Raw genomic sequence first — 25,997 nt, 5'->3', positions numbered from 1 at the left:
AAGTGTGCCACTTGGCTGGTAGCCATCAGAAGTAACAGTGAGGTGAACTGAGTAAAGATACTGTTAAAGAAAAAGAAACAATTTGAAAAAGGACAATTTCAGGGATAATGTGGAAACCTAGAAAGAGATAGTTTTATACTGTCATGTGTACTTTTGAAAATATTTGCACAATAAAAGCAAAGCTGGATGACTTAGCTGTTACAGTTCCTTTCCATTCTGTTCAACACTATCTAATATCTATCCCCTACTCTTCTGTGTTGAAATGGACTTGGATTCCTGCTTACAATGTTCTTCTAGGACACTAATTAAAGCCTGTGTTACTAACTGGCTTCAATTTATTTATTTATTTGTTTGTTTGTTTACTTATTCAACACTTCTCTATTCTCATGGAGCTCAGTAAAGGAGCAGTGGAGTGAAGCATTATCACCGAGCAGAAGTAGCCTTTTCTTCATGTTTCTCACCACTTTTGGGGACCTCAGTGGGCATTTCTCCCTCCCCCCCTGTAGCTCCCAGTCTGAAGAAGATGCAGCTGCTCTCTTGGGGGAATTGTTTACCTCTCTGTGGAATCTTGTCCTGGTCAGCTATGTGCTAAGAATGTGAATAATTTTGCTGCGGCTGCTTTACATGTAAAAAGCCGGACCTTAAGATATTTTATCTGACTGAGGGGTTTTTTTTTCTTTCTTTTTTTCTTTTTTTGCCTCTAGCATTGGTAGATTTGAGAGTTTTGTCTTGCAACTGCAGAAAGCTGTGGTAACTTTGAGTCATATGAGGCGTTTAGTACAAAGAGATATTTTTGTAGCCTTGAAAATCATTAAATGCCAGTCAGTGCTGTTTAACAGTTCTTACTTTTGAAGCTGTAGTTATATATATGTATTTTATAGAGTTAATGAAACTTAGTCAAGAGCTGCATGGAGACTTCTGGAAAATGTCTAATGAGATCCCTAGAGCTGCAGTGTATATTGCATTACTGGATTGAGCATATTGATTTTAAAATGTATAAAACTGAACGAATGCCTTTTTATGTTTTTGAATGAGAATTTGGGGGAAAAAAAAGAAAGATAGCATTACAATTAACACATGAAATTCAAAATGCCAAGAAAATTTTTTAAAATAGTATTTTATGTACAAGTTTTCCCTCTTCCTATTCTGAACAATAAATATAGGGGAAGTTGCCTTGCACAGCACTTGGGTTCTGTGTGTGTGTAAGTGTCTCTACAGAAAAATATTAGGAATCCTATCTCAAGACAAAACACAGATGTTGCTTCAGTCACGTGAGGTGTGCTGTGTTGCACTGGGAGGCTGAGAGAGAAAGTAGCCTTCATTTGTCTCACAGCAGAGCTGTGGTTCTCAGATATATTCTTTATTTTAGACTGTGCATTACTGCTTGCTGTCTGTTGGGTTCCCATTGTGGTACAAATCCTCAAAGGAGAGAACAGCTCACTGGTAATGCATTCCAGCCAGGTATCCTAGAGGTTTTAGAAGTTCTTTTAAAATACTCTCCAAAGAAAAAGTAGGGGAGCCAAACTCTCATAAACTTCTAAAGGCCATATCAAGAGTACTCTGGAACCTTGTTGGAAAAATTGTTAGTACTTGACCTTGAATATGAACAGACAGTTTAAGTTTGCTGCCTTCACTTGAATTTTCCTTGCCTTGGAGGCTTTAAAACAATGCTTCAAAGTTCTAATGGTTTAAAACTGAACAAACCACCTGCAAGAAAAAGCAAGTAGAGGAATATCACTCTTTAAGTGTTAAAATCGTTTGAATTAAAAGAAAATTTGTAATGCCTTAAGTAGGTAGCGCTCATTAAAAATGGCAGAGGCACTGTTAACAGGAAGAAGTACAAAATTCAATGTGTAGAGTTGAATATGGAGAAATGCCATAAAAGTACTGATGCATTGCAAATTTGTAGCACTATGTAACTTTGTGGTTAACAACTGTCTCTGGCAGCACAAAAACAATTTCCAGTCTTTGACACAATTCTTTTGTATGCTTTGGGGCTTTATTCCTGAACAGCAAACTTCCTAACTCATCTTGCTGAGTCTAAATATCCTGTTTACAAGTTCCTCATATCCAGTGTGTCTAAAAATAATTTGTAAAGTCTGTGAATATCTGTGAAAATCCTGTTTTCTACATAACTCAATAGATATGTATCTTTTTAGTATAAAGAAAAGCAATAGGAAGCCCTCATCTTGGTGTCTGTGGCCACTGAAAAGAAATGCTTTAATACACAAATAGCATATTGTAAATGTAATGCCAGCCAAATGTGGTTTTGCTAATGCGTGAGCAATAAAATTAGCAAACACATCACTTGCTGCTAATGAAGAGGAATAAGCTCATCATGAAACCTTCATTGAACTGCTGTTCTATCCAGCTTGATTTACTCACCCTGATAGAGTAAGAAACTGCTGTCTGTGACAAGAAGAAAAAAAAAAGAAGAGAAGAAAAGAGAAAAGAGGGGGAGATACGGGTGCTAGCAGGAGGGGCTCGTGCCACCATTCTCGCAGCTCAGGATATGAAAAGAAGGTCTAGAGGAGGGCATGGATTGCCTGCTGATCTTGCAGCAAATATGTCCTAGTTGCTAATAAGTGTAATTGCACAAAATATCCAAAAGTAAATACAAAAAAAACCCACAAAATATCCTGCTTGAGAGAAAGAACATGAAAGAACCCAATTCCAAGAGTAGACTTAAATGACAGCTGGCTTTTGCAAGCAAGGTGTGGTTTTGCAGGAATTTGCTATCTTAATGTATTTAGTCATTTAAAATGCATTGCATCAGGAACAGGTGGGGTTTTGGTTTTTATCTTTTAAGATTGCACACCTTGAGTGTCGGGACCCTCATTTGGGCTCCCAGAGTGCAGACTAGTAGGTTCATTTCTTATTCATGGCCAGATTTCATACATGAGGATCCTGGCACATGACTGGCAGTGAAGCTGTCCTGGAGCACCCTTCTGGAAACAACTGTGTTGTTCTGGTGTGTGCTGCACCTTTTCCTCGAGGCTGGGCTCAATTCTGCCTCAACTTTGAAGATGCCTTCTGAGCAAGGCTCTTTGCTATGTTCTATGTGTGTTGAGTTTGTGAGACTCCAGTGGAATCAATAAACTCCTGAGGGCAGCTTGCTATGATTTTTTTTCCAGTAATTTGTATAGGTTCTTTGCTGGGTGCTGCAGTGTTATTAATACCTCAAATTAGTACTTACATTGGTATTAATATCAGCACTGTTGGCTGAATTTGCATATTTCGTTGGGCTGAGTCAGACAAGGGCAAAAGTGGAGGAAATAGTCTGGCTGAAGTCTATCCATTCTCTTGGGTAGGAAAACTTTCTGATTGCATCGGTGACATGCACAGCACCTTTCCTGCTCTGCTAATTACTTCAATGTGCTTTATGAAGAAGTGTTAATAAAATACTTCCTGTGTGTGTTACTGGTCTTGTCTTTTCAAGCTGAATTCTCTTTAAATTGAGTTTCTGGATTCATTGTTGCTTTCTGGATGTAAATCATGCCAATCCAGAGGAAAATTTCAAACCAAATGGTGGTGGGGTTTTTGAACCAAGAATTTGAAGATTCTTGCCCCGTGCATACCTTCCTCCTAGTTAAAAAGGCTGTAACACCTGATGTTGTCTGCTATTAGCTTTTGGCAAACTCTGCTGCTCAGGGCTGCTGCTGACATGGTTGTTTGCTTCTCTTTACACCAGCTCAACTGCTTTCCTGCTGGATAAAGAAAGTAGAAAATAGGGAGATGAGAGGTGTGGCATTCAACACTTTAGTAATGCAAATTCAAATTGAGAGGCTTAGTAAAATACTCTCCACCAGCTTGGACTTCTGTGCTATGTAGAAAGGATTTGCTTTGGAATACCAGGTAGATGACTCTTGTTCTTTGAGTTAGTTGTAAGCCTCAGAGTTTGCCCAGTGCTTGGCTTGGTATGAAAAGGGGATGATGAGTGCAATCACACCCATAAGTTACTAAAAAATGTGAGCAGGAACCTGGAAGGGGGTTTCAGTGAACATTACAAGAGACTGTAGTAGTGCTTGGTTTGAGACAATTCATGAGCTTATACCTGAATTTGTTTACTAATTGCCCTCTGTTTCCTTTTCCTCAGGGTTTTAAAGCTGTTGTAGAATGTACCTTACCTTTGCAATACTAAAGGTGTGGATGAATAGTGCTGTGCCTTGCCTTGTGGGATCAGGAGAAGCTTTTAAGCCACACTGGTTAATGCAAGGCATGTGGCTGAAACACTGAGTGATGGATTACAGGTCTCTACAGTGGCTGCCAGACAGAAGTCAACTGGAGCCCAGGCTGAAACTGCTACCAAACTGTGTCCAGAGGGTGGGAAGTTCTCTGTTTCTGTAACCAAAGTGAGAGGCTTTCAGGGAAGTAAAATAGGATCTTTGGAAAGGAGATACGTACACAGCTGCACGCGTGTGCATGTGCATTCACTCACGCATGAAGTAAGCAAAGCTCCTCCATGCTGCTCTGTAATGTAAACCTGCCAGTGCAGTAATTTGTAAATGCTGCTTATAACATGATTTCCCTCACTGTAAGGTTTGTGACTTAGCACATAATAGTGCTCCTGCTCCAGTGCTAAGGAAGGGTTGGGAGAGATTTGTCCAACTTTCTGTCTGTTGATGGACCCGACATGGGTCATTTGCTTAGACCTGGACTCTAAATAGTTTAAATAGCTCTCCAATGAGCATACTTAAAGAGTAATGAGGAACAGTTATGGCTCTATATACAATTGTTTGCTCTGTTTCAAGTTAGAAATCCATTTCAAAATAGGATTGTTCTCTTGCGTCTGTGTAGAGCTCAGCCCAATGCAGAAGGCTTCAGGGTGCCATCACAGTAGAAAGGATTTGGTGCATTTAGAGGATAATTCGAGCACAGCAGATGTACAAATACAATTTTTTTCCCCCCTCCTTTATTCTATCATTAATGTGAACCTGATCCGTGTGAATTTTGGAATATAGATAGTTCTCAAGTACTACACGTGTTCAAAATGGAATGCTGTGTGCTCGCTCCTTACAACTCTGCTGATGTGGGATCTGAAGCAGTGTGTTTTCCAGAAGGGGAATTTTCTGTACTCAGGGAACTACTAATATTGCCTATTACTGTTAGCCAAATATGATTGTTAAATCAGGAGTGTGTGCTCTTTGAAACGCTGGGGGAGCAAGCAGGTGCCTTCAGAAAGGGGCATTACAGCCTTTGAGGTAGGCAGCAAATCACCACAGATCTTGTATTAAGTTTACAGTATCACTCCTTTCACCAAATATCTGGGAAAAGAGGGCTTGGGCCATCAGCTTTTCAGACACAAATGTGCTTTTTCCAAGGCTGGTGTGGACAGGGAGAACAGGTTATTTGTCAGTGCTCCTCAGGTCTATCTATTAAGTTGCCTCTATGATCAAGCTCTCTGCACCCTGCTCCCCTTCCTCTCTCCACCCTGCTCCTCTTCCTCTCATGCCTGTGTCCTGGCTGGAAGAGAGCAGCTCAGGTCTGGTTTTCCTTTCCAGACTACTTGAAAGAAAGGAAGAAAAGAAAAGTGTTATTTGTGGTGTTCATGGTGGGTCTTAGTTATTTTCACTCCCTTTATTATTGTTCCTAATGTTGTGGTCTCTCTTTCCTTGCCTGTTTATTCTTTCATGGCACTTGACTTTTGTGCAGAGTGCAGCTTTGTTGCCTAGAGCAGGAGCTCTTTCAGCTTCCTCCAACCTCCCCTTTTCCAAATCTTCCCCAGAGTGGCTGTTGTGCTTCCAGAAATGGTCCAATAAATGTATATGCAAATATAATTGAATTACTTGTTTTATCAGAGTGGTGACACAAATAAGAGTCTTCTTTATTTTTACATATTGCTTTTAGGGAGCTCACTTGAAATTAGATAATTTTAAAGGAAATAATTTATACAGATGTGAAGACATTATGTAATACCTGTATGTGTGTCAGTACATACACACACTCTCTGGGGCATCAACAGGAGTTGTTTGATGAAATTTTCTGGTTGGATTTGAAAATGGACATAGCAGTGCATGTATGTTTTCTCTTTAAACAGATTGCATCTCTTGAATAGTTCATCAGAGCTTCTTGAAGTGTTTACATATGCACTCATTTTCTGGAGATGCCTTGTTATAAATACTTTGTTTGTTTTACAGGCATTTGTTTGGAAATATGTTAAGCAGCCATGCTTGGTTTATTTCCAAATGTCTTAACTTTGGGACTGTGGATTGGCTTATAGCCTGAAGTTCATATCTCTCCTTTTCAGGGGAAGAGCTGTATTTGAACAACTTGTGGAGCACAAGGACTGTATATAAATATATAATATATAGTATTAATAATAATATATAGTATTAATAATAATAATATATAGTATAAAATGGGAGGTGTCCCCTGTGAAATGCCCGTGGCCAAACACAGTGTGTCTTGTAATGAGCTGTGGTGGGGGAGTGGAATATACAGACTTAATTAAAAAAACAAACTAATACCAGGAAAAAAAATAAAATTAGTTCTATGCTGCTAGGAAGTTTAAGTTGCATAGTGTTGAAAAGTATTTTGATATAACTGGTACCTTTTGAGACATCTGATGAAAAATTATGTCATATTTCCAGATGCTGTTCTCAGCTCTGGTTTTTTTCTCTCTTATCCTTTATAAGATGGTGAAGGTGTTATGGTAGCTGTTCTTTATAAGTACCCTGCTGCTAAATCTATATAACACTTTTTTCTTGTCTTTTGGAAGAACTTAAATAGTTTTGATTAGTCATCAACTGAAGGAGAAGCAGCTGGGAAAAAACAGTAGAAAAGTCTTCTCTGTGATACTTGTGAGAGAACTTTCTATTCACTCTAGAGCTAATAAAATACAAAATCTAAAATGATCCATTTCAAATGTTGGTATTACTTGTCTGGTTCATTTGTTTGATTTTTAACCATCCAGAGTTGTTTTAAATCCTAAAGGATATTAGAAACACTTTAATCACCAAGAATTTTGTAAGTGAAAAAAGTAAGTTACATCAGGAAGAATTTATTCACAGAAAGGGTAATTAAGCATTGGAGTGGACTGCCCAGGGAGGTGGTGGAGTCACCATCGCTGGGTCTCGTTGATGTGGTGATGTTTGGTTGAAAGCTGGACTGAGTGGAAGTCTTTTGCAACTGTAGTGATTCTGTGGGATGTGTCATATTCTGTGGCTTTGAGGATTAGGGCAATTCCTTTAAGAGTTGGTTTGTGGTGATCATGATACAAGAGTTTCTGTGCTGGGACCCAGTAGAACTGACACTTCCACCCTCCACCATCTTTTTGCCTAGTACTTCAAGTTGTATATTTTGGACTGGATTTAATTACCTTATTTTAATAGTAAGTTATCCTGCTGCCATAAACACAATAACAGGACCCCATTGTACTGGGTGCTGTACAAACAGAGTAGTAAATATACCAGTCTTCTGTAGGTGACTGGCTAAGTAAAGACTGAAAGTGTTGGAAGGCAAACAGAATGAGCAGTGGCATAGCAATGACTGTCACATTAGATTTATTTTTATTTGTTTTTCTTATGATAGGGCCTTTACTAGAGCACTGTATCATTTATAAAATCCTCCCTCTGTCTTTTGCACATACTCCCTTTGTTAGTTCTGCAAATATCCCTTGAAAATGTGTATAAAAAACATCTGGTTAAAGTTGTTCCTTACCTGCAATTCCCCATTCCTAATTCACAGTCATGTATTTTTTCCTGTGTTGCTGTGATTTAATTTAGTGAGTCTTACATTTTGTGAGGTGTCTATATTCTTTTTCTGTCTGCCTAGTTTTATGTACTACAGTGTGTCTCTTCTGCATACTTTAACCCCTGGTAAGCCTGGTATGAGGGGAAAAAAAAGAAGGAAGGAAGCACTGACAATGTGAGATGGGAATGCATAATCAGTGCAAAGCAGAGCTAAAACATCCAGCCAAAAGAATGGATGACCTTCAGAGCTGGAGTGTTAGCAGAATTAAAAATAATTCAGGAGCACAAAAGGTAGAAATGCTGTAAGGGCTAAAAGCCAGGATTAAAGCCCCAAGTGACTTTACCACAAGGCTGACTTTTCCACCACTGTTGGCATGTCATCAAGAATGGGGTATCCACCTCTTATCAAAATCATGTCCCTGTCTGATCTTTCTTGATACAGAGATGGGCTACTACACCAATAAAGGAGCGAAATTCCCATTTAACAGAAGAACACAAATTCAGCCCTGGAAGCCAAGCTGTGAAAATCCCTTAGGAGGAAGGGGGCTCACTTTGTAGGTAACAGCAGAACTGCTGTGAAAAGACAATCCAAACTAAAATCAGAGGCAGTAAAGTAACCCTGCATAATTTAGGCTGGGAGGGAGGTTTATCATTGCCTAAGCAGGATAGCTTGGAGGAGTTTGTAACAGGAGCAGCTGGGGCAGAAAACAGCCCTAACTAATCATGGGGCAGATATCCATTAGTTTCTGAATGGATCACATCATTTCAGAATGGACTAAGCAGTGCTGCAGCACTCAGTAGGTTTCTGCCTCTGCTAATTTTCTCCTGCTTTTCTGATGCACTGAAACTGAAAAGCACTAATGACACTCAGGATAATATCTTAATTATGCAGCTAGAATATGTTAATCAAGGTTATGGTAGGCATGGGAATTTATGTGCAAAATTTAGCCCCTGATGTTAGCAACCTGAAAACAGGCAAAACAAAAGTCAAGTACAAAATTGGATGAAGTGTCCAACTGGAGAATAATTACAGAGAGAGAATATTGCAAAATAGGTTTCTCTGTTCTGTGGGGCTGCAGCAGTTCTGATAGACTACATTGTACACATTGTTTCCTGAACTGCTTGGGTTTTGCATGTTTAAAATCATGAATGAAAAATCCTGCAATGGGGGGCTATCACAGAAAGGCTTGTAATCAATGCTGGATCATCTCTTTTGGCATGAGCTTTATTTTTTTTCATTTTGCAGGGAACCTGTATCTGTTTCCTGCATCTGTCAGCCATCCTTCTTGGTGAATGGAAAGCAAGTAATTAATTTTTGTTGTTGCTAGCAATTAATTACCCTTGCCAAATTTTGGAGGACCTATTGTCTCCTTCAGACACAATGTTCTTGGGAAAAAGTCTCACTTATTGTAACCTCTTGTGCAATCTTCACTTGGATGATAAATAATCTTGGCAACGAGGAGCTTTCTGAATGAAAAATGTTGCTGGACAACCCTGTAGTACAGCAAGAACGCAAACCTCTGCCAATGCTGGTGGAGTGCAGCCAGGCAGGAGGGTAAAATGGGGAAAGCCTTTCACACTGCCTGCAGAGCACAGAGTGAGATGAAGTCTGTATGTGCACAAATCCAAATATCTGTTTACCATCAAACAAGGATTTCTCCTATTGAGCATCTGAGCTCGAAGGTGGCCTCCCTTCCAGCAAAATCTTGAAATCTGTTGGAAGGCTGCCATCTACCAGTGTAAGACTGGGGAAATAACAGAGAGCATGTGGACCATGCAGCAGTCAGGTTTAGGTAGCCCACTGTAGGAATAAGCTGGGAAACTCCACCCTCCTCTTTTTTTATTTGAGTCCACGAATTTGGGATACTGCAATTTCCTCAGTCTGTTTTGTGGTTCATGGCCTGACTTTGGTTTTCCACTACATCTGTCCAGAACCATGGCTGACCACTGAAACCTCATTTTAATATTGCAGCTGTTCAATTAATTACAGCTTTGGTAGAGTTAATAGTAAATGTGCATTTTTCCCCCTGTAGCTCTTCACCTTTACTTATTCTGGTTGATTTTTTCATCAATAGTTAGTGATGTCTGGAAGCAAAAAGGTGCATAAAAGCCCTGCATGGAGAGAAGTTTGAAGCCTCCAAAGGGAATAGAGAGTGAGCTGGGGCTGGGAGCACTCTGTTCTCTTGTGGTTTCAGTGCACACTGCCAGGGGCTGCTGTTTCTCAGTGGGCCTGGCAGCTGCTGTGGGGCAGCAGAGCCCAGGCAGCAGCCAGGTTTCTCAACCCATGCTGGGCTGACAGCGCTTGGCCTCGTGAAAGGGAAACAATCTGAAGCAGAGGGCCCGATGCAGTGTACCTTGCAGTTAATGGAAATCTTTGTTGACCTCAGTGGAAGCTGGATTTGGTCCTGTGCCTACTTGAGTGTTTTGGAGTTGGCTGCAGCTCCAAGTGGCTTTTTTCCCCCTGGCTCATTTCTGGTTCCTTTTTTTCCCTTCTCTTTCTGAAGTGTACTTACCTTCCAGTGGTATAAAATCAAGACAGCTCCATCTGTGTCACTCTAACTGGGCACTTTTATCCTCACCCAGTGTCTGTCCTCATTTCCTCAGCCCTTCCACTGTCTATGTATTGATTTGCAAGATTTTGGCATTGATTTCCCCCCTTTTTGAGCCATTCTGCTGCTTCTCACAAACACTCTCCATCTCATTTAAGCCTCTGCTTTCCAACGAGTATAATTGTTTAATCCATCTTCTGCCCTTTTTCCTCAAATTCAAAACGGTCCATATATTGATTTCTGGCAAATGCAGCCCAGGCCCCAGCCCCAGCAGCCAGCAGGGAGCCAAGTTCCCCTTCAGCAGGCTCCTGGAGGCCAGCCCTTTGCTGCCTCATGCCAGCCATGCTCCCTTGCTCTCAGAGCTCATCCCTGTGTTGCACATAGAAAGGAGAAGGCCCCCGTGCCTCAGGAGCCAGCAGCCACCTCAGAGCACACTCTCTGATCCTCAGCCACACATCAGCATGTCTTCTGTCCCTAAGGAAAAGGTGCTGGGGGTAATGGAGCTCTTTTCAGGTGACTGCCAGAGAGAAGAGAGCTGTGGGCATGGACAGTGGCAATAGGAAGGATGATGCAGAAGAGGACAAATGCCAACTGCAACACTGCTGGGCCTTTTTGTTGTCCTCCACTCTCCTTGAGTATCACATGCCCTAGAGGGATTTATCTCCTGGGTGGAGAAATGTGATTATCTGTGATTTGCCTCTGAGGAAAACATTTTTCCTTTTGTTACCTTTCCTTACTTCATGTTTTCCCTACTTATATTTTCTCCAGCAGTAATGTAAATGCTGAGCAAACAGGTTGTCAGGAGGAAACCCTTTGGAGGGTGAGAGCTGACCTAGTGAAAGTGGGGAGCTGGAGCACAGGGCTGCTGTTGCACTGGGGCCTTGCAAGGGTGAGATTGCCCCTGACACACCTGCTGGTCCCAAGCTCTTGCTGGCCTCTTAGGTTATCCAGCTGTGCTCGGTGGAATGTGTTGTGCCTGTTCCATCACATTATTCCCGCTGAACTTTAAATATGAGTCTCCTAAAACTGTGCTGAAGGTAGAACATGCAGTTTCAGGAAGACCAGTGTTGTTTTTACTTTTGCTTTTCAGACACAGACAATGGCAAAAGAGGAAAAAGTTACAGTATGCTTTCAGAGATTATAACATTTCTCCTATTTTAGCCCCTTTGAATTATATACAGTCAGCACAGATCAGAGAGGGAGATATTGACCATGTGGGCTGTTTTATTAATCATTAATACAATTGTTACCCAACATCCAAACCAGCCCAAATGTGCTTATAGAGAACATTTAATTTAGGAAACTTAGACTTGTGACCTAAGGCTAGATCCAGCTGCTGTAAATGGGACAGAGTATGTTAGCAGCCATGCGGAACAGGGCTGTAAAGCCCAGTGTCCCTGGATGATGAGAATGGTGAGCACTAAGATGCGCATTTGCTAATACTTTAGAAATGTATCCACAAGAAGAAAAAAAGAAAGAGGAAAAAACATTGTGGGAAATTCTTTCCTTCATACATAATATTTTTCTCATGATTTAAAATTGTCCTTAGTAATATGTTGATGCCAGTGAAGTATTTCAGCTATAGGAAATGTGAAACCAACTATTGCCTTTTGATGAATTATGAGTCATAAATTGTATGAAAAATATTCAGCTTGCTATAGCTATTCCACAAGCAGAACCTCTGACTAATGAAGGAACTGCTGCCCTTTTGGGGGCAGTAGGAGGGGTCTGAGTAAAGCAAAACAAGATGCCAAGTGCCAGCAAGTGGCTCTGTGCTAAGTGTGAATTGGTGTCATCTGAGATGAGCCTCCCTTGCTGAGTAAACAATTAGCGGTTATTTGACGTGTACAGAGCAGCAAAGCTGTCCTTTGCTCCAGCTGGATTCCTGACTGCCAGCCAGAGCCCAGAACTGACCCTTGGGAGAGCCATGCTCCAGTGCCAACCCAGCTCCACATCTGCAACCGGGCAGCCAAGCCAGGGAGGCCCGACCTCCCTCTGATTCAGTGCTCGGTGGGCAGGTTGTCATGACAGAATTCCCCTAAAAATAGTAATAAAGTGGCAAGAGAATAGGATACTGACATTTGCAGGCAAATCCTTGGTGGTAGCATTCATTTCTTTCGGGATCAGCTGTCTAAGAACTGGGAGTTTAGTTCAAGTTAGTCCTCTTATCACGTCACTAAGTCACTAGGGTTTATCTCCTCTTACACCTATTTTATGAATTGTCTTTGGAGGTGATTATAGAAAGATGCTCAGCAACTACTTTTGAGTCGGTATCCAGCTTTTTGATGGGTGAAGTTCTGTGAGTGAAATTCGACATTAAAGCTCTGGATTTCAACTTCTCCTTCATTTCAGAAAACACCATGGAGCCTCATGAGGATTTGTGAATTTTGCTTTGCAACCGCATGGTGCTTGAGTCATTGAAAGGTGTTTAATATACCTGAGCTACAAGTACAAGTACAAACAAACTGCTAGGAGCTGTAGCAGCAACTACTGCTAGCAACAAGTAGCAGTAGTTGTTGCTAGTTAGCAGCAGCAACTACTGCTAACCATAGTTGTTAATAAAATACAGCTAAAAAGACTGACAGTGTAGCTTTCAGTTTGGGATGCCCAGTCATTTTCCAAACAAATAGTGGATGACGTCCCAGCTGTACTGAAAACAGCAAATTTTCTTCCCTGTGGACTCTAGTGAGCAGAAGTCAACCCCTGCCTAATTAGCTTCTTTGTGGTATTTGTGAAAGGATAAAGTTTTTACTGTGTTCAGGTGTGACTAAGAGACATGCTCTCAAATACTAACAGCTAAATTTTCATGACATGACATCACATCACATCCAGTGTGAAATTATGCTGGCTTTTCCATATCATATTGATATGGAAAACAATTAAGATTGTTTTAAGGGCTCTTGAAATACACATTTTAATTTGGTGCTTCTTTAATTGCTAGAATCTGGGTAGGTTGTATGTTTTGTTATTTTCTTCTTATGATTTTTGAGTTGTGTAAGGCATGTAAATGCTTTCAAAATATGAGTCCATTTGGCTTCAGGCAGCTGTGATCTGATGTTTAAAATGTTCCTATTAATGTAAGAACACTTACTGCTCTTCAGCTTGCAGTGCTTGGGTTTTGTCACAACATGATTCAGTTCTTGTGTGCTTTGCAGGAGATGGCTGTCCGGGCACTGAAGCAGACAGGGAGCAGAAGTATTGAGGCAGCCCTGGAGTACATCAGTAAGATGAGCTACTTGGATCCCAGAAATGAACAGATAGTACGTGTAATTAAGCAAACCTCACCAGGTGAGCATGATTTTTTTTTTTTAATTGTGTTCTTCTTTCTTGCAATAAGCTAGTTTTTAAAGTAGGATCGCTGCTGGGGAGAAGTGTTGGACAGCAGTGTTCCACAGCAGTCAGGACACAGTGCCAGCTTGCAAGGCCAGCTGGGCTGGAACCTCAGTACAGCTCTCCTGCTTCCAAAGAGTTTTCTGTGTACACTTTCACAGTCCACCTTCTTAAAGAGAAATCTGTTGTTCAAATCCAAATATTCCCCTATTGGACCAGAACAGACTTACTGCTGTGCAAATCTAGGAGGTGGACATCATATCTCTCTTGACATCAAGATTATTTGCACAGCTGAGATATCTGTCCCAAAGAACAGTTATTGCTGCTACATTGCTTTGTGGCCTCTGATAAGGGAAAGCAAAGTCAGCTTGCCCCCAAGGCTCAGGATGAATCCTGCTGACAGAGATGACAAATGGGTCTTACTAGCTGCCTCCCACTTCCAGGCCAGGGTAGCCACTTCTTAGGATGCTTAGGATTGCTACAGCCTCATTCAGTGCATCTCACTGTGTCCCAGCAGGTGAGCTGTCAGGGGTGCTGTTGTAAGAACAACCTCAGTAATGCTGGCCTTGTGTTATCACAGGAGAAAGAGCTGCCAATTATAGATTTCACTTCAAAGATCTCTGGTTATTTGTTCAGCCTGATTCCATTTCAAAACATTGCATCCTTTATGAGGGTATCATTTAGTGTGGTGCACACTCACACTGTGCAGAGAGTGTGCAGAAACCTCTCTTAATGCTGTGCACGTCCCTATGTGTCCCTGTGCCCCTGTGGAAGCAGGGCTTGTGTGTCAAGGTGAGGAGTCAGCAGCTGTGCTCAGCTGGGGTGTGCTGTACTGCTGGCTGTATATAATTGTAATGCACTGTTCAAGCCTGTTAGTATGTCAGTATGGCTATTCTTAAAAGGAAATGGTCTAGGCATAAATGGGCCAAGTCCTGTAATTTGTGAGAGCTAAAGAAGCAGAAGGGGAACAAAAACATAACAGCAGCACAGAGTCTTCCCTTGTCTTTTTAGCACAGCCAGAGCTTTATACACCTGCAATTTGTCCTCAGATCAAAGAACTGATGAAAAGTGCTGTTGACACTTCCATTGTAGGAATGCTGCTGTCTTGTCTCTGCACATTCTTCAAGCTAAGATTAATATGTTGACACCCTGAAAGATCTTCCTTCCCAACAGATGGAAGATGAGTAATGTGAAGGGGTACTCAGTGTCCAACACATTGGAAGGAATACAGGACAAACTGTATGATGCCTTTGTTTAAATGAAGGAGAAGGAAAGAGGGATTTTTGAGAATGATGGAAGAGAGAGATGTAAACAGAAAACCAGTGTGAGCAGGTAGCTCACTGTGCAGAAGATGGACTCTGTGATGGCCTAGTAGTTTATAGCAATATTGACTTTAAGTTGTATAGAAAGTCCTTCCAGGAGCTTTTTGTCTCCTGTTGTTGTATTTAACACTCTGCTCTGTAGCTTCCTCCTGTCTGAGAGCAATGACTGCTAATACTGGTCCAGCTTTTAGAAACAGGCTGTAGAGTAGTCTGATGAGTTCATAGTTAGGGAATTTGTGTTTCTATTTCCATGATTTGATAGGACTCCCTGATGATTCCTGGCATGAGCATTATTGTGATCTGGCACCGTTATCAGTAGGTATACTTGGCACCTATAACTTTAAATGTTCAGAGTGTTTAATTTGGGTTTTGAAAGGTGTTTTTAAAACACATAATCCCTGAGCAGTGTGTATATGTGTGTGTGTGTATGTATGTATAGATGTATGAGTAATACAAAGTATTTGGTTCACCTGAATTGTTTCCTAACATTCTTCTGTATTCTTTTTATAAAGGAAAGGGTATTGTGCCAAATAATGTAACCCGCAGGCCAAGCTTTGAAGGATCAAATGAATCTTTTCCGTCCTACCATCAGATCAGTAATGCAGCCTATGAAGGGACAGGCTTTGGAGCAGAAGGTGCAAACATGCTTGCTGAGGTTCCCAGGCCATACATGGACTATTTAATTTCTACTTCTCAGTCTTCAGCTATGACTGCTCCTGTGCAGCGACCCTCTGCAGTAGGCACTCACAGCACACCAACAAGCCATCAGCAGAAAGCATACCCTGCAAATATGGAGTCTTCTGTGATTAATTATCCAATGGCTAATCACAGCAGTCAGGCCCTGCAGCTGCAGGCGTCCCATGGCTGCAACAGCCAACATTACACCAGGCAGCACATGATGGTGCAGGGGGAACCTATAGGATACGGTGTTCAACGGAGTCCATCCTTCCAAAACAAGATGCAGCAGGAGGGGGGATATGCCAATCTCCCAAATAAAGGAGCAGTTGTCCAGAACAACACTGGTCATGCATTTCAGCAGGCACCAGCAAGCCTGTATATCTCACATTCTCACCACAAGCAGACAAGTCCTTCTTCTCATCAAATGCATGTGATATCCAGAGGTCCAGCCTTTGCTAATGATTTTTCAGACAGTCCACCACAAAATCTATTGACTCCATCTAGAAATAGCCTAAACATGGACCTCTATGACATGAATAATCCTCAAGTTCAGCAGTGGCAGGCAGCAACACCATCACGCAGAGATTCTGTACAAAACCCAGGAATAGAAACATCTCCACGGCAACACATATCCTTCAGACCTGATGCCGCAGTGCCAAGCAGAACAAACTCCTTCAACAACCACCAGCAACAGCCACAAGTGACAGTGTCTATGAGACAGGTTCCTCCAGGAAAACCCGATCCTTCCATCACATCTCCAAACACAATCACGGCAGTTACGTCAGCTCATATCCTGCAGCCAGTGAAGAGCATGCGCGTGATGAGACCAGAGCCTCAGACTGCAGTGGGACCGTCCCACCCTGCGTGGCTGCCGGCACAGGCACCGGCTGTGGATGGCCTGGAGATCATGGAGCAGCACGTGCCGCCGCCTGGAGCAGCTAATGCCTACCAGCTCGACGTGGATTACGGTAACCAGGAGCTGCGCTGTCCACCCCCGCCCTATCCCAAGCATTTGTTGCTTCCTGGCACCTCTGAGCAGTTTGATATCAACTGCTTGTGCACGGGCGTGGAGCAGACTCTGCGTGTGGTCCCCACTTCAACAGGCAACAAGGCAGAAGAGAGCAGTGAGAGAAATGACAAAAGCAGCAAGAGCGCTAAAGCTGAAAAACCAAGCAAAGATAAAAAGCAGATTCAGACGTCTCCGGTGCCTGTGCGAAAAAATGGCAAAGATGAGGAAAAGCGAGAATCCCGGATAAAGAGCTACTCACCTTTTGCCTTCAAGTTCTACATGGAGCAACATGTAGAGAATGTCATAAAGACCTACCAGCAGAAAATTAACAGAAGGTTACAACTGGAGCAAGAAATGGCAAAAGTAATTCTTGTTTTGTTATTGTAAAATCTAGTAGGGTCAAATTGATTCTTGCTATTTTTAATTTGTAAAAAAAATTGTAAAGGCAGAATCCACTAAGTAGTAGGTATCAGACACCTCCCTATACCAGACTGTATCCCCTTAAAAGTGTGGATGCAGGTCTGGGAGGCTGTTTGAAAAACCTGAGATGTGAAATGATATTTGTTCGTACCAGAAAAGTAAAATGAGGCAAAAAACCCCCATATTATAGGTAAGAACTTAAAATGCTGGCTTGAGGCTGAGATAATTCTGGCAGTACTTTGGCAGCTCTTGCAAAACTCTTTGCTCAAGTTCCTCCTCAGTGTTCCATGATTGCTGCCCATTCACCAAAGCCATGGTTCAGCTTGGCAGTCACTGTGCCATATTTTCAGGTAACTGTGTAATACTTGACTGGAAGTTGTCTGTTGAACACTTGTAAGTGATAATGTCATGCAGGTAACCATATTGGACTGACTTGAACTGATTTTGGGACCATTGCCAGAACTCATTCTAGAGGCAGGTCTCAGAGAGATGCATTTTGGGTGATAGAACTTCTTTCATGCCTAACTGCAGCTCTCAAATCTAAGCTGACTCTCTGATAGTGCTGCTTAAAACAAAGCTGCCAAGCTCTAATGATTGGTCTGGCAGTTGTGTTTTTAATTTTTACTTCTGAAAGAGGAAGAGGGGTTTTTTCTTCCTAGGCATGACTGGAATATGATTAGTCTACTTTTGCATTAAAGGATAAGCTCTAAGAAAAGCTGTCATTAGCACATAATGGGTAATAATTAACTACCCAATCTTCCCTAGCACAGTCAGTTTCCAGAGGCAATTGATTCGATGCTCACATTGCACCAGAAAACTCAGGAGTTTGTTTACTGAGGTTAGAATTAAGAGAATATTCTTGGAAAATCTCTTGAAACGTTGGCATTTTACTGACAGTTAATAGCTTGTCCTCACTGCAAGTACAGGTTATATTGTGTTGCTTGAGTATTTTCCTGAGACTGAGGTAGGGAATGATTTCTAGAGAGGTATAACAGGATCTAATTGTACTAGTTCTTCTCTTCTGACTCTTCAGCTTTCCTTCACTCAGAGATAATTCAGGTGTAAACAAAAACAACTCCTTCCCCTAGAAACCTTATCACTGACTGAAAATACACATGCAGGAGATTTTTGCTATCTTAATATTGCATTATTCTAGAATTAGCAAGAACAGAGCGCACTCATTATTTTACCCTAAAAAGTAAATATTTCCTCTATTATGGATTGATGTAGTTATCTTTCATTTCAAAAACAGTATTTCTTGTTTTGATTTGGCTTTTTCCTTCACTCTGAAACTCCATCCTACCTGTTCTGCTAGTTTCTGTAGACTTACCCCATCCTTTATTCATACAGATTTAATTTTATACTGTGAGGATCTCATTGCATAGTCTGGCTGCCCACATTCATCTTTAAATACCTAGACTACAGATGTGAAATTAAATCAGCCTAAGCAGCAGCGCTGTGGGTGTATGCTTGGGTTTCTAGCCTGCTAATCAGTGAGCTTCAGCCCCTTCACCTTCCCAATGGCCCCTTCTCGCCAGGCACTGATCTTTCTCTCAGAAGTAGTTCAGTTATGCCATTTAATTCAGGATTTTGGGTCTGGGGTGTGCAGAAAGAAAAGAGTATGCTGCAAGAGTGAGTTGTCAGAGGAGCCTGGGGTCAGCCTAGGAGTTTCTGCTGGTGGGGCCATCAGTGGCTCTCAGCAGAGGGCCAGACACTGCAGTTGGCAGAGTTGGCGCTCTGCAGGCTCTGTCTTGAAAGGTGGGGGAAATCTGGTTGGATCCAGCTGCTTCTTTCTTTTCCAGGAGGTTTCTCCCTACAGCCCTGTGAAATGTTACTTGCAGTTACTTGGAGCTCTCTGGAGATGGGAGGTGGACAGGCCAGCTGTTCTACAGCTTGGGTGCAGAGGGAAAATGATACATTTAGGAGGGAAATAGCACCAGAGTCTGGGCTGCAGTGGCTGAGGGGAGACCAGAGCTGAGGATTTTAGGTACCTCTTTTGGGAGGGGAAAAAGAGAAGTTTCTAGAACAGATGCTCAGGAGATCTAAAACCTTGAGAGTGGAGGATGTTTATGGCAGAGGAAGAAACACAATTTCTGAAGGAGGTTCCAAGGCACTCGGGAATGTGTAGGTCAAAAGCAGCTTTTTAATTACAACACAAAACCAAACAAACAGCACCCAAGGTAGGAACTGCTAATGTGAGTTGCCATGGGGAACCATTCATAAACAAAGTGAACTGCTGCACATAGGTTTAAGTTTTAATTTAAGGTTTAAATTAAGCTGGGCTTAAGTGCACATACATATGGTGGAGTGCAGTGGCAAAGTGCACATTTGAAAGGTGTGAACCATATCCCAAGGTCAGGTTTGTTATGTTGTATTCCCCTCTCTGACAATATTGCCCTATGCCTTCTTGTTCAGCCAAAAGAGACAGGCATACCAATCTCAGATATTGCAAATTCAGGCAACCACTTTGGGCACAGTGAGTTTTCAGAAATACCTCGACAGACAAGAGAGTGTATCCCTCACAAATACATCTTTTCTGGTTCTTGGGTAATTTTTCTGAGAAATGTGTTTTGGGAATGCTCATTTGTTTTTCTCTTGCTATGAATATAACAGTATAGCTCTTGTGGTTTGTTTTCCTTTGTAAAGGCAGGCCTCTGTGAAGCAGAACAGGAACAAATGAGGAAAATTCTCTACCAGAAGGAGTCCAACTACAACAGACTTAAAAGGGCCAAAATGGACAAATCTATGTTTGTGAAAATCAAGACTCTGGGTATTGGTGCATTTGGAGAGGTGTGCCTGGCCTGCAAAGTGGACACCCATGCCCTGTATGCCATGAAGACTCTGCGGAAGAAGGACGTGCTGAACCGGAATCAGGTGGCTCATGTCAAAGCAGAGAGGGACATACTTGCTGAGGCAGACAATGAGTGGGTGGTTAAACTCTATTACTCCTTCCAAGATAAAGACAATTTGTACTTTGTGATGGACTACATCCCTGGTGGGGATATGATGAGCCTGCTGATTCGGATGGAGGTCTTCCCAGAGCGTCTGGCTAGATTTTATATTGCAGAGCTCACTTTGGCCATAGAGAGTGTGCACAAAATGGGATTTATTCATCGAGACATCAAGCCTGACAACATTCTGATAGACCTCGATGGGCATATCAAACTGACTGACTTTGGACTGTGTACTGGATTCAGGTGGACTCACAATTCAAAATACTATCAGAAAGGTAATATTTTTACCCTTTTTCTAGGACGCTATTGTGTTATTTGTTTTGAAACAAGCACCTACTTGTTGGCAGGAACACCAGATCAGGAAACTAGACAAACAGTTAATGGCAATATAATGTGTCTGTCTCTCTCTGACTCACTCAATTAGCTTGTTTCCAATTCTTTTGTTTCCAATACTGTTCAAAACCCTGTCAGTAATGTGGCTGCCCACTGCAGAAGCAGTAATTTTTCAGTTTATACTTGTTGGGAGGGTCTCTTTTGCTGGGGAAATAATTTAATCACAGATTTGAAGTAGTCCATATGTCTCCTGTATGTGCTGTTGAGTTCTGGTGTCTGTTGGCAAAGAGGATATAAACAATTGGTGTAGCTAACTGAAGTATACTCCATAGTTCTGTGTCCTCCATATGGAACTATACTTCCTTGTGGTGAGACAGAGAGATTTTGTTGGACATTTTGTATGGAAAACCAATTCAGAATGGGAGGGCTTTAATGTTTAAAAATCAAATGCCATTCTTCAATGAGAGTAGAAAATGGCTCTGGATCTGAGTAAAAACTTCTCTCTTTGTGTGTCAAGTTTTATGATCACAAATGTGAACTTTCTCTCCCGTATGAAAGGGAGCCACATCAGACAAGACAGCATGGAGCCCAGTGATCTTTGGGATGATGTGTCCAACTGTCGATGTGGAGATAGGCTGAAGACATTGGAGCAAAGAGCTAAGAAGCAGCACCAGAGATGTCTGGCCCACTCATTAGTTGGAACCCCTAATTACATTGCTCCTGAAGTCCTGCTTCGTAAAGGTAGGTAAACCTGTATTTTTGTCCTGTTTCACTATTTTTTTTTCCTTGAATAAACTTGCTGCTTTGGAAGATTACCATTCTGAAGGTCACAAACAATTAGATTAAGGAGAACTCCTGATGCTCCAGTGTGTAGCATCACCACACTAGGGGTGGCCATACTCTGTGTGTCCACACTCTGAGGCCTTTGAGGGAGGCTGCTTATAACCGTGTTGGATAATTTTTAACAGTGATATTTTTCAAGTATAAAGCAGATTATCTGTACTCATGGAGTAAAACTCTGACCCCTATCAAGTTTACACAGACCAGTGAGTAGCCAGCTGACATTCTGGATCACTGATTCAGATGGGCCTCTTCAGTGTGGATTACATAAACTTGTGGAAATATGTCCTCCATATTCCCAGCCAGAGCCTGTGGAACCCAACAGAAAGTTTTCCACAATTTACTCTGGACACCCTACATTCAAAAGGTTAGCTTGAGGAATTTGGACAGTACTTGGTGACTATCCCTGCAGAACTGACATGGTCACTGTAACAAGGAGGTGAGGTGTTCAGAGTTGTCTGCAAACTAGATCCTAAGCCTGATCTTCTCTAACAGAGATTTCACAATGGATCCTACATCATTTTGATTACACAAATTCCATTGAAATCAATGCTTTTTTTTTTTTTTTTTTCAGATCTTAAGCATACACCTTATTGGTCATGTTCACAGCACTTAAGTGATTAAAGTTGTTCCTTTGCTTGTAACTTGCTCAGAGAGTTGTCTGTGGCTTTCTTCTGTCTGTAGAGCCAGGCTGTGTCTTTCAGCAGCTTTTCAAAGTCGTGGAGTCATCTCCACTGAACCTAAGGTGGACATCAGTTGCTAAACATTTTTGTTATTTGAGGTTCAGTTTGTGCTGCTGTGGGATTGGGCACAAAAAACCCCTCCTTCTTTTTTTTTAATGACAGTGTCAAGACTCACTTTTGTTGAGAATTTATTCAGAAAGGTTCAAGGACAGTAGGATTAGATGTTTACTAGAAGTAAACAGCAGTAAAGTAGGTCAGCAAGCAGAAGTCACAAACCTTTTGTCTGAGAAAAGGCAGAAGTTTGTGCTGTATTTTTTAATACTTAATTGCAAGCAGGTCTATACACATTCCCCTTAGCTAGTGGAGATCAACCTTTTGACTTGCCTTTCAGGATACACTCAGCTCTGTGACTGGTGGAGTGTTGGTGTCATCCTTTTTGAGATGTTAGTGGGACAGCCTCCTTTCCTGGCTCCTACACCCACAGAAACCCAGCTGAAGGTAAGTTGAAGCAAAGTTCCAATCTGTGGTAGCAAAATTTTAACCCTTCCTTTCCCAGACCTACTCCCCTTTCTTTTGCTAGGGAAAGGAGTAATGGTTAAAAAAGCCTGATTTTAAATAGTTCTGTGCAAGCACACATCTTTTGCCAGTAAATGAAGGCACTGAATATCAACTAGAACTGACTTATCCAGCTGCAGAGATAGATATTAGTTTTATGAGTCTTCTTAGCAGAATTGTGATTTCTCAAGCATGAGTTCATCCATTTAATTCCTTAGGGTGCCTATTAGTACCTGATATGCCAGTGACAATTGCAGTTGGCAATATAAGTGTTTCACAACTGAGCAATGATAGGTCTTTTTTAGAGAAGATCTGTGTTGTGACCACTTTTCCTAGTTTATATTTTGGAGACAAAGTGAAGTAATTCCTTTGTGTAAACTGAGTATGTTCTCACATCTGACTATTGGAATATTTGGGAAGGAATTTGCCTTTTTAACAAATGGTATTGTTCTTTTTGTCTGCTAGCCAACAATGTTTTTCTGGTTCATTAGAGTAATTACTAACAGGAAATGCAATCTTGAAGCTGTGAACTGTGCAGACTGTGAGATGACTCGTTAGGTGTGCACTCCTGTACAGTTCATGTTGGCCATTGGAAGAGTTCTGTTTCTAGATCAGAAATTCCTTAACACCTTTGTTACCTGCAGGTGATAAATTGGGAAAGCACACTGCACATTCCCTCACAGATCAAGCTGAGCCCTGAGGCAACTGATCTGATCACAAAGCTCTGCTGTGCTGCTGAGAACAGGCTTGGAAGAAACGGAGCAGATGATATTAAAGCCCATTCTTTCTTTCACTCTATGGACTTCTCTGCCGATATCCGTAGGCAGCCAGCTCCCTATGTTCCAAAGATCAGCCATCCAATGGACACTTCAAATTTTGATCCAGTTGAAGAAGAAAGTCCCTGGAGTGATGCTAGTGGTGACAGCACCAGGACCTGGGATCCACTAGCCTCTTCCAACAACAAACACACAGAACATGCTTTTTATGAGTTTACTTTCCGAAGATTCTTTGATCACAACGGGTATCCGTTCAGGTATCCCAAACCTTCTGGAATGGAAGTTTGCCAGTCTGAGAAGTCTGATGTAGAAGACAAAGGTGTGGTAGATCAGACTGGAGCTTGTCAGCCTGTATATGTGTAAATTATTGTATAGAGTACTCTAGATAGAACTAATCTCAAATCCAATAGGGCCTTTAACTGATCCTTTAGGAGCTGATCCTGCAGCACTTGTGTACCTTCAGCTGAGGCTGGAGACATCCTGGGGAGTAAAAGAAGCTTGCAGGGCCAGGTCCTAAAGATGGCACTCTTGAAAGTTCAGGTCAGTTCTACTGTAAATAACTTTGTTGATAATTACACTTGAAATCCTGGTCTTCACCAAAATCTGCAAGGCCAGCAGTCTGTCATTTCTGGCCTATTTTATTTGAGGTCAGCATCCCCCTTACTCAGATTAACACTTACAGACTTCTGCAACTGTCAGCATTGTTTTTTTAAATGAGTAAAGAGCACTTATATTTTGTTTATAGCAGGGTTTTTTTTCCTACTAAATTATAGGGATTAACTTTGACAAATCATGCTGCTGTTCTTCTTTTCTACATTTTTATTTTATCCATAGCACTTACTTCACATTTAGGAAGATGCATAAAGCTGAAGAACATGTGATGAAAGGTCTGTGCAATAATGTAAGAAAGAAAAAAAAAGAAGAAGAAAAATGAAAAAAAGAAAACTGCTCTCTAATTTTCTAAATTTACTGATGCCATTGTATTCACACCGTGATTTTTGTTTATTATATGTATTTTCCATATTTCAAAATTGTGACATAACCTTAAAGCTGCTTTATTTCCTTCTGCTTATTGGAGTGTAATAGAAAGTGTGAGCAAGTGGCAACTTGGGTGTGATTTCATTGTCTAGTGTGTGAAGAATGTTGCATGAGCAGTGGTTTTCTATTTGAAATGGCCTTTTCTTGCCATTCACAGGCAGGTCCTGTGGATTCATTTTTCTAAGGGTCTAAAATTAGACCATTTTAAACCGTGTGTTGATAATGTATTGTGTGGATGGCTTCCTCTTATGATTGTATCCAATATTAATTTTGTAAAACAGATTGCAAAGGTTATACCTGAGTAGTGATAATGTTGTGGTCTGATGTAATAGATGGTTTTAGCAAGCACATGTCACGGGCACACGCATTTCCCAACGTGGATCAGCAGCCAGAACATTACAACGGAGCAGATTTGTGGGGAGAGCCTGGATGGGGCTGGCTCAGGCAGGGAGCAGCACAGAGGCCGTGGCCCCAGCTGGCAGAGGCAGCACAGCATCCAGACTGGAGCATCTCCCAGCGCAGGGCTCCCATAACGCACCAAGGCCCCAGGTGCAGCGAGGCTGAGGCTGGGTGCCTGCAGCTCCACAGACACCTATGGAACCTGGAGGTATGTGGCTTTCCAGACATCAGACCCCACATGTGGATCCATTTAACATCTCATGTTTTAGGCACTGACATTGGAAAATGTTGGCATATTTGGTAGGTCATTCTGTCCCGTTGTCTAGAGTTAAAATGTTGCTGTGATGGAGCACAATAGGCCTTCAATTCTGTCAAATTATAGGCATACTTTGAAATATCAGTTTTTAACTATGTTAAAATATGCATTTTTCTTGTATGTATAAGTGAGAATTATTCAAGATGATATCAGAATACTAAAGATAATTAAGCCATACATATTTGCATATATATTATATATAACTAAATAAGTAAACACACACAAAAATCCATAATTCAGATTAGTGTAACAGTCCTATTTAAAGTGATTGACCTAATAACATTTGATGAAAACACTCCTTTAATGTGTTTTTGCTTTATTTTATTTTTAAATCTGGAGCTTCATTATTTTTTCCGTATATTATTCCACGTATTATTCCTTAATGTTTTAGCATATCCTATCCTATCCATTGTTTAGATATCTAAGCAACAACATATGAATTCATCAGCCTAAACTAAACAAAAATGATTGTGTATTTGTTTACATTTGTATGAAAGGAATGTTCTGAGGTATGCAGTGCTTGTGTTGTGACAGTTTATGTAAGATTCAGTATTACTGCTTTTTTATATAGTAATGCCATTTTTTTGTTATTTACATCTATCTGACATTCTTTCATGTGGTAGGTTCTTTCTCAGGAACTGAATTTAACTGTTATTTATTGATATATCATTGCCTTTGAAAGCTTCTACTGGCAGAATTTATTAAAAACCTGAATCAAAATCTACAATGTGTTTATGTGTTACTCAATCCTCCTTTAAGGGAGCAGTTTTAGTGAATTTCTTTCAGTAATGTTATTGATGGGGTTGAGCTACAAATGTAAGATCCAAATCTTATCTCTCCTGCAGCATTTGATGTGGAATCTCAGGGTACCTTCAGGCTATTTCTTCTGTCCTCAACGGCCCTAAAGAATAAGGAGCAGGATTCCAGATAAAACTTGGTTTGGAGTGAGCAGGTCAGTGGATGGAATAGATATGGAATTAAATAGATAAAACTGAACACAGTCACTTCCTGTGCAGTGGTGGTGCTGCCAGGGCAGCCACAACGCTGGCTTGCCCCCTCTGGCTGTTGCCTCTGATTCATTTCTAAAATGTAAATAATACACCT

The 25,997-nt window shown here is 41.3% G+C and overlaps 1 protein-coding gene across 1 annotated transcript in view; it reads left to right on the top strand.

The window, feature by feature from the left end:
- The window catches only part of LATS2 (large tumor suppressor kinase 2), a 49,244-nt gene extending 23,624 nt beyond the window's left edge, over nucleotides 1-25,620 (top strand). Inside the window, exons 3-8 of the mRNA XM_005482528.4 lie at nucleotides 13,396-13,528; nucleotides 15,405-16,942; nucleotides 19,646-20,228; nucleotides 20,845-21,027; nucleotides 22,201-22,307; nucleotides 23,009-25,620. Coding sequence (XP_005482585.2) covers nucleotides 13,396-13,528; nucleotides 15,405-16,942; nucleotides 19,646-20,228; nucleotides 20,845-21,027; nucleotides 22,201-22,307; nucleotides 23,009-23,503 — 3,039 coding nt within the window. The 3' untranslated portion in view covers nucleotides 23,504-25,620. The remainder of the gene's footprint in view (nucleotides 1-13,395; nucleotides 13,529-15,404; nucleotides 16,943-19,645; nucleotides 20,229-20,844; nucleotides 21,028-22,200; nucleotides 22,308-23,008) is intronic.
- The last annotated feature ends 377 nt before the right edge of the window (nucleotides 25,621-25,997 follow it).

Source organism: Zonotrichia albicollis, chromosome 2 (assembly GCF_047830755.1).
Source record: "Zonotrichia albicollis isolate bZonAlb1 chromosome 2, bZonAlb1.hap1, whole genome shotgun sequence".
Taxonomy (NCBI): Eukaryota; Metazoa; Chordata; class Aves; order Passeriformes; family Passerellidae; genus Zonotrichia; species Zonotrichia albicollis.
The sequence above is the reverse complement of the archived record's forward strand: the minus strand, read 5'-3'. Positions and strand labels throughout refer to the sequence as shown.